At 43.8% G+C, this 14,910-nt stretch overlaps 1 protein-coding gene across 1 annotated transcript in view; it reads left to right on the top strand.

Moving 5' to 3' along the window:
* LOC118366596 (cytoplasmic protein NCK2-like) overlaps positions 1 to 10,202 on the top strand; it is a 44,668-nt gene extending 34,466 nt beyond the window's left edge. The window contains exons 3-4 of the mRNA XM_052493168.1: positions 8,110 to 8,900; positions 9,314 to 10,202. Coding sequence (XP_052349128.1) covers positions 8,110 to 8,900; positions 9,314 to 9,532 — 1,010 coding nt within the window. The 3' untranslated portion in view covers positions 9,533 to 10,202. The remainder of the gene's footprint in view (positions 1 to 8,109; positions 8,901 to 9,313) is intronic.
* Positions 10,203 to 14,910: the final 4,708 nt, after the last annotated feature.

The raw sequence follows: 14,910 nt of genomic DNA, 5'->3' as shown, positions 1-14,910 counted from the left end.
GCGCTATCAATGGCTCACAGGCTCTGAGAAGCACTGCAAACTGTACTGCTGGGAATGCCTATTATTTGCAAGTGATAGATTTGGTGTTTGGCGCCTCACTGGCTTTGCAAACTTGAGTTGTCTAACCAAGGCAGCAATGAGACACGGCTGGGCACTTACAAGCAATGGTGCTTTTGAAAACTTTTGGACACCCGAGTGAATCTACAGCTCAACGAACAAGCGCGCAGGGCAACGGGAGCTGCACAATGAAAAGGTATTGTACTCTTCCCCTGCAATTCTATGAATAAAAATGTCAATTTCAAGGTGACGCAACGCCTGAATTTATACTGCGTTTCTGTCTAAATGTGTAGTGTCTAGAGCCATGGCATCATAATGATGGTAATAAGAGGTGGATTCATTCGGGTGGGACTGTGTAGGACCTCACTGAAGGCCCAGCCCCCAGGCCCACGGCACGCCACTGATATATGTAATGGGGAATTGACAGACACTAACAATCAAATGCAAATAATTCACACAATGAAGTTGACTGTGACTGTTCACAAATTGGCAGGAGAGAGCACATCCCTGTGGCCACCGCAATGGATTAGTATCCTGAGATGTAATAGCCTCAGACATGTCTCCTGTGCCATAAAATATATATATGTACCTACCTCATGAAGCTGGTTGAGAGAATGCCAAGAGAATGCAACGCTCTCATCATGGCAAATGATGGCTACTTAGAAGAATCTCAAATATTACATATAAATTTAGATTTTAACACTTTTTTTGGTTACTATGGAATCATGATTCCATATGTGTTATTTCATAGTTTTGAGGTCTTCACTATTATTCTACAATGTATAAAATAGTAAAAATACAGGAAAACCCTTGAATGAGTAGGTGTGTCCACACTTCTGACTGGTACTCTATATTTGTTACGTAAATCTGTCGACCAACAGCCTATCGCCTAAACAATTGACCAGTCGACTAATTGGAGTCATCCCTACTGATTACAATTGACAGGTAATTAGTAACTGTAACGTATGACATTTTAAGTCTCTTACCTAGCTAGGGCTGTTGCGATTACCGTATTACCGCCACACCGGCAGTCATGAGTCTTAAAGCAGTCAAATTCCACGTGACCGTGTAGTCACGGTAATTAGGATTCTCCAAGCTCTGATGCTGCTGAAGGTCATTAGTAGCCTACCAAACTTGCTAACTGCCTGGTTCTCAGCACTCTATTCTCCCTCTAATCACTCTGACATCAATGCAAATGTAATCAAAAATCTAATCAAACACTTCATGAGAGTCCATGAGCTCATGTTGCGCAACATTTCTATAGGCTATGCAATTGCGTGAGAAAACAGAGTGATGACCTTTATTAAAAAGAGGAGGATCCCATCAGCTTTCTATAGGCTAGGCCTACTATATTTATTTCTCAACTTTAGTAATATTAAGCACATTACTTATCTTTACAACAGGAGTATAGCCTACCAGGCTGGTATGAAAATGAACCACAGGAAAAGCATCCTCCATTCGCTATTTAAGTGCAGAGATGACCTGTATTTTTATCTCTGCCCCTGTTTTGAGATGGGTGCATGATAATGATCTGTTCCAAATCAAAACAAATTGCACACATTATTTAGTATATGTGAAGACAAGCTTAAATCAAGAATTGTCTGATGGGTGACAATATAGCCTAGCTGGCGTACATAAGCAGCACGTGAGTTTCAAGTTTGGGGAAGATCATTTTCACCATAAAAATGCACCTTTTATAATAAATGCATTACATGCACAATCGCATTTGCGGTCACTTGAAAATTGTGTTTTTCGCTAATGGAACATTCGTGCTTAGGGTGCATTACATCTATACAAAGGGGATGCCGCTGTGAAATCCGAGGCATTATCAAGTGCTTGTCAAATTGTGAATGAGAGACTGATGAAGTTTGTACAGCCTTCGCAAAAAAACAAAGCGGAGCTCATGCCTTTCAAGCAACTTTTTTTCAAATCGTTAGTCTCGTCATGCCGCCTTACAATGTATTAAAAACAAAACATAGCCCAACATTTGCAGAACAACTAAAGTTACATTAATAACTGTAAATTAAGCATATAGGAGTACATATTTCTTTGTTAACCTCTCAACAAAAAATAGCCGCATGGTCGCACTCCCTCAAATCGTTTGGAGAAAATGTCCTTTATTTTATTCAGCATTGTTCAATTGTATTCTTCCTACTATAAAATAATGCCACGGCATTCTAAGCAAATCTTGTTTGTTTGCTCAATGAACTAGCCAGATCAGAACCTAACATAAGGACATCTCAGAGTATGCTATTCTGTTCTTCTGAAATAGACTACATTTTCTTCATATCATGCTTCTTTAGACCTGTCTAAAATAAATCATGGATTTATTGCGAAGTTGTAGGCTATATTACATGGATTTATTAGACATTTTTAAATGTAGATGTTCCATAGGTCTGCATCGCTGGCTTGCAGGTGATTAGTGGAAGCCAGGAGATGCTTAAATGTGTTTGTTGATTAACGATCAATTATCGTGAGACTGACAGTTATTTGCTTGACAATCACCGGCTGAGTAAATTTTGTGACCCTCACAGCCCTAATCCTACCCACCCTGTTGATATGCCAACCTCTGCGTCACTCTGGGTTGTTATTAAACATGCTGAGGTAGGGTTGTCATGGGTCAGGCTCCAGTGATGAATGAATAAGGATGGGGGGGAGAGAGAGAAAGATGGAGTGTGGAAGGAGGGAATAGACTGTTCCGCTGCCAACCAGCAGACCAGAGCCTTGAAGTGGAAATGAGGGAGATGGAGAGTGTGTGTTTCAGCTGAGCTGGGCTGTGTGGGTCTCGGGGGACTTTGTGTCTGCTGCCCTCGGCATATCTCTGCTCTCTACCCTGAGGCAGTCGACAGCTCAGTCTCTCCACGGGATAGCTTGAAGTAGGCCCAGGAGGAGAGGTTTCATGTTGTCACATCAAGTGGGGCAACACACACACACTAATGAGTTGTTCCACCCATTCAGTGCCTTTTGAGAAGTGTAACTTTTTTTTTAAACACTTTGAATGCATATGAATCTAAAAGAGAAATATCTCTGCAATTGTTAATGTCATGCGCCCCCCCCCCCCTCCTCCATTCTTGACTTTTCCTAAATAAGTATTTAACACACGTGTTAACATTAGCATTTTGATATCAACAAACATAATTTGTGTTTATAGGCCATTTTTAAGAGGACATTTTCCTGGATTGCCAATAAAGGACTTTTTCAAATACTCCTCCAGAGTCGCATGCACGTAAGACGTTTTGGTATATGGGGCGGCTGGGTAGCCTAGTGGTTAGAGCGTTGGACTAGTAACTGGAAGGTTGCAATTTCAAACCCCCGAGCTGACAAGGTACAAATCTGTCGTTCTGCCCCTGAACAGGCAGTTAACCCACTGTTCCTAGGCCGTCATTGAAAATAAGAATTTGTTCTTAACTGACTTGCCTGGTTAAATAAAGGTAAAATAAATAAATAAAATATACGTGTTCTAAGTAGTATCACAGAGCAGATTCAGAGGTTTCCAAAACACTTTACTCTCAAATTGAAGATAAATAACATTGCGTACAGTAACATAAATAACGAAAATGCTTTTGTGTTCCTTTGAAAGATATTTTTGCGTATTCTAGTGTTACCCAATCAGATTAGTATACAGTGCCCTTGGAAAGTATTCAGACCCCTTTTTCAAATGTGTATTGCGTTACAGCCTATTTCTAAAATTGTTTTTAAAAAACAAACAAAAAACAAATCCTCAGCAATCTACACACAATACCCATAATGACAAAGCAAAAAATAAAATACAGAAATGAGCAAGATAAAACAAACATTCAGATAGGATGATGGGGACAATTTCAGTGGAAAACATAAGAGGGCAACAGTACTTTTGCAAAGTTTCATAATGATAACTTCCAAAATGAGTGTGCTACATGACATTTATCATGAAGTGACCCAGGTGTCCCACACAAGTAGCCCAAATGTACCCAAGTGGCCAAATTGGTGAAGTTATACATTTAGAATGGAATAACTATATACAAAATACCAAAATGGTATTCTAACACACCACCCCAAAAAAATGGAGAATAAACTTGAAGAAAAAAAATATATACATTTACTCAACACTTTGAATATTTGGAAGACCCTCGGTCCTCGACACAATATTATGCTGCTGATGCCAGGTGCCATAGCACATCAAATGCCTGCAGAAATACATTTGGGCAGATGAACACCACTTGTGTTGGCACTGGGGGCTCCCATTCGAAGTCAGTGTCACTGTGAAAGAAAATGTTCAGTTAGAATAGTTTCACATATGAGTCCTGTATCAACAGGTATAATTAACAGATATATATAGAGTACAGGGAACATAAGGTTGAATATAGTATTATTGACCTGCTAGATCTACTGTCTCTATTATATTATGACAGACCAGCTAGATCTATTGTCTCCATTTCACTTTGGCCATTGTTGTGGGCCTGCCCTCCCCTCAACAGCCTTAAATAGGCTATTTCATTTCACAAATAATATTTTATATTATTAATTTCAAACAACGGCATTTGCATGAGAAGAACTTACCAGTCAAAAACTATGTCCTCTCCGTTCCAAAAAATATTCCTCCATTTGAGAATCGCTAATTGAATCGTCCTCTATCATTTTCTTCTAAAATTGTGTGTACATCTGTATATATAGACTTAGATTTAGCTTTCCCTGACTTAGTGGCCATACTGATTGATATATATATATAAGCACGATTCTAGGCTTTCGACCCATGTGAGACACTTGTATTTTCATGAATGTTTAAAATGACTATTTATGTAGCGATCACTGTATGTTGTCGAATATCATCCCGCTACCGGGTTCCGTGCGCAGAGAGGTTAATTACATAAGTATTCAGACCCTTTGCACTGAGACTCAAAATTGAGCTCTGTCTGGTGCATTCTGTTCAAATTGATCATCCTTGAGATCTTTCTACAACTTGATTGAAGTCCACCTGGGGTAAATTCAATTGATTGGACATGATCGGTCAACTGTTGACAGTATATGTCAGAGCAAAAACAAAGCCATGAGGTTGAAGGAATTGTCCAGGATTGTGTCGTGGGTACAGATCTGGGGAAGGGTACCAAAACATTTCTACAGCATTGAAGGTCCCCAAGAACACAGTGGCCTCAATCATTCTTAAATTGAAGAAGTTTGGAACCACCAAGACTCTCTTGGCTCCAGAGTGGTGCAGTGGTCTGCGGTCTGGTCAGTGGTGCATCCCAGCTGCATCACATCCGGCCGTGACTGGGATTCCCATAGGGCGGCACATAATTGGCCCAGCGTCGTCCGGGTTTGTCCAGGGTAGGCCGTCATTGTAAATAAGAATTTGTTCTTAACTGACTTGCCTAGTTGAATAAAAATAATTATAGCTGGCCGCCCGGCCAAATTGACCAATCAGGCTAGAAGGGCCTTGGTCACAGGTTTCCTCTGGACATTGGAGAACAGAAGGACAACCATCTCTGCAACACTTTACCAATCAGTCCTTTATGGTAGAGTGGCCAGACGGAAGCCACTCCTCAGTGGCTTGTTGTACATGGACCATGACTCTTCTTTTAAACATTATGGTCTGTTCAATATTCCTGTCTTGTTTGCATTTGTCATCCCCTTCTGTCTGTCTTTTTTTTCCCTCGATCTTGCCCTCTTTTCTGCCCTCTTTTTCTGTTTCTCTTTCGCTTTTTCTCTCTCGCTCTCTTTCTCACTCTTTCTCACACCGCCCCTCTTTTCTGTGAGTTCTGTCCTGTGATGTCTGGTCTTCTCTGTGTTAGTAACAGCTGCCAAGGGAGCCTCCTCCCTCCACCTCTCCTCACCCATTTCTCTCTCGCACAACAAAGCAGGAGGAAAGTTTAGTGCCACTCTGTGTGAACCCGATAACTTTCTGAGTTAGCTGTCATCGACAGATCTGTGACCTGGCTCTACACTGCAACACAAACACACACAGTTGTCACTTTTCCCTGTGTTGTGACTAAACAAATTGCAGCATTGGGAATGTGTGTTTGCAGTGGAATGTAATTGTACGTACTGTATAACTAACAGAAGAACTAAGTTATGTTTGGTGACTTTTATTTAAGATGTAATTGGTTTGTACAGTAAGAGCTGCCCGGATGGGGTCTGTCTGCCCAGCATCCAACCACCATTTGTCATCTGTATGTCAGTCACCCATCTCCCTAGGTGTGACAACTGAAAGCATCAGAACAAGTTTTAGTTGGCCCTAGCTTGCGCTCAACATGGGTTACAACAGGTAAATAATCAACATGGAGGAGACAGGAGAGAGCTTGCTGTCTTCGTTATGCAGGAGATGGAGGCAGGGAGAGGAGATGGGTAGGTGTAGAGGCAGCTTTGATCCCCTGCCTGCCTGTCAGTACCACAGCAGAGCCATGCACCAGGCTGTCTGCTCCACTTTCCTCCCCAGCTCGAATGTACTATTTTCAGCTTTTTGAAGGGACTTGGTTAGCTGAGCGAGAGCATGTCGGTGGTGCTGAATGCCTGGTTTAATGAGGAGATGGGAGTTGTGACAATCACACCAGCAGTTGTGATGGTGTGTGTGTGTGTGTGTGTGTGACTTTGGTGTGTTTACTGTATGTGAGTTTGAGATAATTACTGTATGTAGTGCATGTGTGTACAATCTTGTATGTACGTGCATGTGATTGTGAACATGAGTTTGAAGCTGTTCTGGCTCATGCTGCCCTATTATAAGACACTGTTGGTCTTTCCTTTATTCTGGCAGTTACCTGTATGTGTTTGTTTTGTCCTCTATCTTAAGTGTTTACTCCCCAACTGGGCCCAGAGTGCAGCCTGAAGCCTCCATTTAGTGCCCCAACCCCTGCCTTGTCTCCCTCCCAGTGTCCTGAATCAGCTTCGGCTCCTTTGGGCTTATTTACTTTCTCAGTACCACTGGCGTTATAACTTATGTGTTTTCAGTTGTGGATATGAAAGATGTTTATATCATGGCATTGTTGAATACTCGTTTCTGATTAGTTTAGTTTCGTTTGATATGTTTTCTATTGAAATTTCTTTCGTATATGTCATGCCTATTCATGATTTCGACTGACTGAGAAAAACTGTCCGTCCCGACTCCCGACCCCTACACGTTCATTACTATTGGACAGCAGGAGATAGTTTCAATATTGGTATATGCAAGGTATATGCAAATCGCTATTGAAAACCAATTGCTAGTCTAAAAGAAATGGGAGAAAATGTCTAGATGGTTTTTACATTAGATATCAAGTTTATAAATTGTATGGCTGGGCTGATGAGACAGTGGATTGCACAGTGAGATAGATCAGAGTAAATAGGCATAGCTTTAGCCGGTTGTCACTTCATATCAAATTGTATTGGTCACATACACATGGTTAGCAGATGTTAATCCAAGTGTAGTGAAATGCTTATGCTTCTAGTTCTGACAATGCAGAAATATCTAACAAAGTAATCTAACGATTTCACAACAGGTGGAATAGACACATGCTGGAATGCGGTTTTAACCAATCAGCATCCAGGATTAGATCCACCCGTTGTTTAATTCCCTACAACGCACGATAGAATTCACTGTCTGTAGTTCATTTTTCCATGTTTGAGCTGCTTTTGAAAGCAAGTCAAATTGAAAACATTGGCATTGTGGTTTGGTTAGCTAAACTAGCAAGTCTGTGTTTGGTTACCAAGGCAACTACTGTAGCTTTCTAGTTAACTTGCTAGCTACTTCAGTACTTTCTAGAGGCAACTGTGTTCAATTATAGCCATGGTATAAAAGAGATAATCAGCTTGGGGCTCTATGCGTTTTCAAGAAAATAATGCAACTCCTAGTTGTTTATTATTTTCCATAAGATGCATAACCCCTTGTTGATTATTTCTTACTTAGTATCTGGTTATACAAGTGTTGTGGTACCAGTCCCTGCCAATACTGCCAACTAGAAGAAATCCACAGTACTTTTTATTCAATCCACTAGCAACACCAGACATGTTGTCTTTGACTGGTTCTCTAAAATAAAATGAAATGTCATGGTAGGTTAGCTTAACATACTGATGTAGTGATTTCTGTCTTTGTCTCTGTCTCAGGACTGGGTAAGGGCAGAAGGAAGCAGAGTGCTAGTGATGCCTCCCCCACGCCCAGCACAGATGCGGAGTACCCCTCCAATGGGAGTGGCGGAGGAGTGGCCGAGCGGGTCTACGACCTCAACATCCTGGCTGTGGTCAAGTTCTCGTACGTGGCGGAGCGCGAGGATGAGCTGACCCTAGCCAAGGGGTCACGGGTCACGGTGATGGAGAAGTGCAGTGACGGTTGGTGGCGGGGCAGCCAGGGAGGCCGTGTGGGCTGGTTCCCCTCCAACTATGTCCTGGAGGACCCCGCAGAGGGTGAAGGGGGTAGAGGTGGAAGGGACTCCCCAGGGAGGGGCAGGGAGGCCACGATAACCAATGGGCAGGCGGGAGGTGGTGGCAGCCGGGGTGGCGAGGGCAGTGGTGCGCTCCAGCTGGTCCAGACTCTGTACCCGTTCAGCTCAGTGACGGAGGAGGAGCTGAACTTTGAGAAAGGAGAGGTGATGGAGGTTGTTGAGAAACCTGAGAACGACCCAGAGTGGTGGCGCTGCCGGAACACCCGCGGTCTGGTGGGCCTGGTGCCCAAAAACTACGTGCTGGTGCTGAATGACACCAACGGGCCTCCCGGGCTCCCCGCCCTTCCGCTGTCGCACCCCGGCTCCCCACAGATCGGCCACATGGCCCCGGCGTGCGAGGGCAAGTTTGCAGGCAGGGACTGGTACTATGGAGGGGTGACCAGACACCAAGCAGAGCTGGTCCTCAACGAGAGAGGACAGGAGGGGGATTTCCTCATACGTGACAGCGAGTCATCGGTGAGTGGGGGAGCAGAGGATGAAGGAAGGGGAGGGATTAGGGAAGGAGGTAGGAGTGTGTGAGAAGAGATAGGCCAGGGGTTCCCAAACACTGCCCTGTGGGAAGGGGGAAGATCTCAATTGCATACTCCTCATGCCCCTCTCTGACCACCACCTCCAATGGGTTTTGAGGAGGTGACGGGGAGAGAGGACGCGAGGAGTATGCAATTGAGATCTTCCCAAGGATAAAATACTAAATTGGAGGATAGGAGATATACAGTATCTGCACACATGAACAGCTATTGACCTGTGATTTATAAATGAAGTCATAGTGCCCTCTGCTGGTGGATAGTTAGTAGGGTGTTTGTTGGAGATATTTAATCTATGTTGTGTAAGTGAACTGACTCTCGCTCTCTCCATCCTTCTCCCTCTAGCCCAGTGATTTCTCTGTGTCTCTGAAGGCACCTGGGAAGAACAAGCACTTCAAGGTGCAGTGTTCAGAGGAGGTCTACTGTATCGGCCAGCGCAAGTTCAGCTCCATAGATGAACTGGTGGAACACTACAAGAAAGCCCCCATCTTCACCAGTGAACAAGGAGACAAGCTCTACCTGGTCAAACCGCTGCCCGAACCCCAGCTATCCTCAACATGCTGAACTTGTGGAGAGACCTTACTGTCTGTTTTAGCCCAGTCACATAGTTCGTATTGGTTCTGTTTCCTTTGTTAGTTAAAAAATTATTTGAAATTAACCCTCTCCAGAGGTTCTGATGATTTCTAAAGGAAATAATAAGATCACTAAGGGACCACTGTAAACACTCTTTAGATTGTTTCTTCTTCCTTTTGCCTAATCCTCGTCTATCAATCTCTTCCTCTACCTTCATCCTCATCCCTCATCTATCCATCTCTTCCTCCGCCTTCATCCTCGTCTATCCATCTCTTCCTCCGCCTTCATCCTCGTCTATCCATCTCTTCCTCCGCCTTCATCCTTGTCTATCCATCTCTTCCTCCACCTTCATCCTCGTCTATCCATCTCTTCCTCCACCTTCAATCCTCGTCTATCCATCTCTTCCCCCGCCTTCATCCTCGTCTATCCATCTCTTCCTCCGCCTTCATCCTCATCTATCCATCTCTTCCTCCGCCTTCATCCTCGTCTATCCATCTCTTCCTCCGCCTTCATCCTCGTCTATCCATCTCTTCCTCTACCTTCATCCTCATCTATCCATCTCTTCCTCTACCTTCATCCTCGTCTATCCATCTCTTCCTCCGCCTTCATCCTCGTCTATCCATCTCTTCCTCCGCCTTCATCCTCGTCTATCCATCTCTTCCTCCGCCTTCATCCTCGTCTATCCATCTCTTCCTCTGCCTTCATCCTCATCTATCCATCTCTTCCTCTACCTTCATCCTCGTCTATCCCTCTCTTCCTCCGCCTTCATCCTCGTCTATCCATCTCTTCCTCCGCCTTCAATCCTTGTCTATCCATCTCTTTCTCCGCCTTCATCCTCGTCTATCCATCTCTTCCTCCGCCTTCATCCTCGTCTATCCATCTCTTCCTCCGCCTTCATCCTCGTCTATCCATCTCTTCCTCCGCCTTCATCCTCGTCTATCCATCTCTTCCTCCGCCTTCATCCTCGTCTATCCATCTCTTCCTCCGCCTTCATCCTCGTCTATCCATCTCTTCCTCTGCCTTCGTCCTCCTCAGAACTCAACTTCGAGAGAGAGATACTGTCAATGTGCCACCTGCTCACTGTATTGCTTTTCTATTGGCACTACACTTATTGTTCTGTTTTTCCATTGGCCCCAGCTCTACACTACTGATATTTGATTGGCTCCTGCTGTACACTAATTGCCCTGTTCTATTGGCTCCAGCTCTACACTACTGATATTTTATTGGCTCCTGCTGTACACTAATTGCCCTGTTCTATTGGCTCCAGCTCTACACTTAGTTCTCGATTCAATCTGGATGGCTGAAGCATTACAGATTGAACGCTAGAGATGTAAAGGTAATTTCTGATTTGAGCTGACAAGATGCAGTGTTTACCGTGAATGCAGTCTCCGCTAATGCGAGTACATATTCTTTCAATTTAAATCATGCTTTAAAGCTGAACTTCCGCTATATGAATTGAGCCCTTACTGTACTGTATTCATTGGCCCTAGTGCTGTTTTCCAATGAAATCAGGTCTTCAGGCGTTCTACTCTATGTAAATGTAGCTGATGGATGACACTTAATTCAAGAGTAATGTGTTTTTTGTTTTTATATACTTCTTGCTACGTATCGGTCATGGGGTTCTCAGCTTTTATTAGATATAATATATCTGAATGTCATTGAGCATTGTTATTTAATTCTTGTTCCCACTGTATGTATATATTCAGAAGATGTGCATATATGAATCGTTTTGATCCAACCTATGGTACTGTACCACTGATCACGTGATGAGAATTGAAATGCTTATGTTCAATAAAAGTTTTTGCAGAATAACTCAAATCATAAGCCGCCTGCCCTTTCTGTCTCTCCTGTATCGTTAGACAAGTGGTAATTGCTGCTGGTCTCTGGGAGTGGATGTTATTATTCTACACTATAGTTAATCATAGAACTGTCTGGCTGTTTAAATACAGTCCGGCTGGCTGTTTTTAAATGCAATCTGGCTGCTGAGTGACTCAGGCCAGAGGAGATGACTGAGCGTTGTTGTCGTCTTTGATATCATGGTGGTCCGCAAACAATCGTTTAAGTACTGTGCTGGAATGTACGATCAATCATGAGCTGGCCAATTCTGTACTACCATGAAAACCAAATAAATCCCTACTAACATCTACCAAACCCTCCCCCAACCCTGTTAAATGTTGTCTATATCATGCTGAAACACTCCACCCTTAGGATTGTTCAGCATGTCAACAATTTCAACAGTAACATCTTACCCCCAATATCTCTCTTGCTGTTTCCACAATAACCTTCAACCTAGCAATTCTGCTTTCCAGAACCCGAGTCGTTGTATTGATAACCTTCCCAATAAAAGCTATGAAGTCAACTGTATTCATTGTGTCCAGTATGTGGCCTCAATCACTCTTCCTCCCTTCACATGATCTTTATCGTCTATGGACTTTGGGACCTCAGTCACGACTCCCCTCTGTATAATCACCACATACATGGCCTTTAATCTTCTCCCCGTGTAAAGCTTTTCCATTTTCACAATCTTCTCTTGCTGAACCTGGCTACCACAACATGAACAATCTACCATTTTCAATGAACGGAGCTAATTTCACTTCACCTACCTCTTTCTCTATGGCATTAGTTAGTCGGATAGGGTGTGAGGCCCTGTGGTCTCATCAAACACTCACTATTTCCACTCCAACACATTACTCTTGATTCATACCTTGGCTCTCTTTATGCTTTCTTTACTAGATGCTCCACTGCTTTCTGTATCATGATCTCTCTTCTTACTATGTCTTTCCAGTACTGACCATTCCTGTCCTTGACCCTCATTCTGCCGCTCCATACCATCAGAACTGACACCTATTGCATTCGCATTCCAGCACAGCTGTTGCTTCACCAACTTTTCCTTCATTTAATCTCGATCCATCGTTGGTTAACTGCTTTAGCACACTCTGCCAACCCGGATGTTCTAGCTGTGCCTGGCTTAGGAAGACCAACAAAAATTCTGAAATTTTAATTCCAAACTACAACATTTTCAGACAAGATAGAACTGCCAAAGGGGGCGGTGTTGCAATCTACTGCAAAGATAGCCTGCAGAGTTCTATAATAATAATAATATAATAATAATAGTTCTGTCCTACTATCCGGGTCTGTACCCAAACAATTTGAACTTCTACTTTTAAAAATCCACCTCTCTAAAAACAAGTCTCTCACCGTTGCTGCCTGCTATAGACCACCCTCTGCCCCCAGCTGTGCTCTGGACACCATATGTGAACTGATTGCCCCCCATCTATCTTCAGAGCTCGTGCTGCTAGGCGACCTAAACTGGAACATGCTTAACACCCCAGCCATCCTACAATCTAAACTTGATGCCCTCAATCTCACACAAATTATCAATGAACCTACCAGGTACCTCCCCAAAGCCTTAAACACGGGCACCCTCATAGATATCATCCTGACCAACTTGCCCTCTAAATACACCTCTGCTGTCTTCAACCAAGATCTCAGCGATCACTGCCTCATTGCCTGCATCTGTAATGGGTCAGCGGTCAAACGACCTCCACTCATCACTGTAAAACTCTCCCTGAAACACTTCAGTGAGCAGGCCTTTCTAATCGACCTGGCAGGGGTATCCTGGAGGGATATTGATCTCATCCTGTCAGTAGAGGATGCCTGGATATTTTTTTTAAATGCCTTCCTAACCATCTTAAATAAACATGCCCCATTCAAGAAATTTAGAACCAGGAACAGATATAGCCCTTGGTTCTCCCCAGACCTGACTGCCCTTAACCAACACAAAAACATCCTATGGCGTTCTGCATTAGCATTGAACAGCCCCCGTGATATGCAGCTGTTCAGGGAAGCTAGAAACCATTATACACAGGCAGTTAGAAAAGCCAAGGCTAGCTTTTTCAAGCAGAAATTTGCTTCCTGCAACACTAACTCAAAAAGGTTCTGGGACACCACTGTAAAGTCCATGGAGAATAAGAACACCCCCTCCCAGCTGCCCACTGCACTGAAGATAGGAAACACTGTCACCACTGATAAATCCACCATAATTGAGAATTTCAATAAGCATTTTTCTACGGCTGGCCATGCTTTCCACCTGGCTACTCCTACCCCGGTCAACAGCACTGCACCCCCAACAGCAACTCGCCAAAGCCTTCCCCATTTCTCCTTCTCCCAAATCCGTTCAGCTGATGTTCTGAAAGAGCTGCAAAATCTGGACCCCTACAAATCAGCCGGGCTAGACAATCTGGACCCTTTCTTTCTAAAATTATCTGCTGAAATTGTTGCCACCCCTATTACTAGCCTGTTCAACCTCTCTTTCGTGTCGTCTGAGATTCCCAAAGATTGGAAAGCAGCTGCGGTCATCCCCCTCTTCAAAGGGGGGGACACTCTTGACCCAAACTGCTACAGACCTATATCTATCCTACCATGCCTTTCTAAGGTCTTCGAAAGCCAAGTCAACAAACAGATTACCGACCATTTCGAATCTCACCATACCTTCTCTGCTATGCAATCTGGTTTCAGAGCTGGTCATGGGTGCACCTCAGCCACGCTCAAGGTCCTAAACCATATCTTAACCGCCATCGATAAAAAACATTACTGTGCAGCCGTATTCATTGATCTGGCCAAGGCTTTCGACTCTGTCAATCACCACATCCTCATCGGCAGACTCGACAGCCTTGGTTTCTCAAATGATTGCCTCGCCTGGTTCACCAACTACTTCTCTGATAGAGTTCAGTGTGTCAAATCGGAGGGTCTGCTGTCCGGACCTCTGGCAGTCTCTATGGGGGTGCCACAGGGTTCAATTCTTGGACCGACTCTCTTCTCTGTATACATCAATGAGGTCGCTCTTGCTGCTGGTGAGTCTCTGATCCACCTCTACGCAGACGACACCATTCTGTATACTTCTGGCCCTTCTTTGGACACTGTGTTAACAAGCCTCCAGGCAAGCTTCAATGCCATACAACTCTCCTTCCGTGGCCTCCAATTGCTCTTAAATACAAGTAAAACTAAATGCATGCTCTTCAACCGATCGCTAACTGCACCTACCCGCCTGTCCAACATACCTACTCTGGACGGCTCTGACTTAGAATACGTGGACAACTACAAATACTTAGGTGTCTGGTTAGACTGTAAACTCTCCTTCCAGACCCATATCAAACATCTCCAATCCAAAGTTAAATCTAGAATTGGCTTCCTATTTCGCAACAAAGCATCCTTCACTCATGCTGCCAAACATACCCTTGTGAAACTGACCATCCTACCAATCCTCGACTTTGGCGATGTCATTTACAAAATAGCCTCCAATACCCTACTCAACAAATTGGATGCAGTCTATCACAGTGCAATCCGTTTTGTCACCAAAGCCCCATATA

The sequence above is a fragment of the Oncorhynchus keta genome, chromosome 34 (genome assembly GCF_023373465.1).
Source record: "Oncorhynchus keta strain PuntledgeMale-10-30-2019 chromosome 34, Oket_V2, whole genome shotgun sequence".
NCBI classification, from domain to species: Eukaryota; Metazoa; Chordata; class Actinopteri; order Salmoniformes; family Salmonidae; genus Oncorhynchus; species Oncorhynchus keta.
Note: the sequence above shows the minus strand (reverse complement) of the source record. Positions and strands in the feature narration are given on the sequence as shown.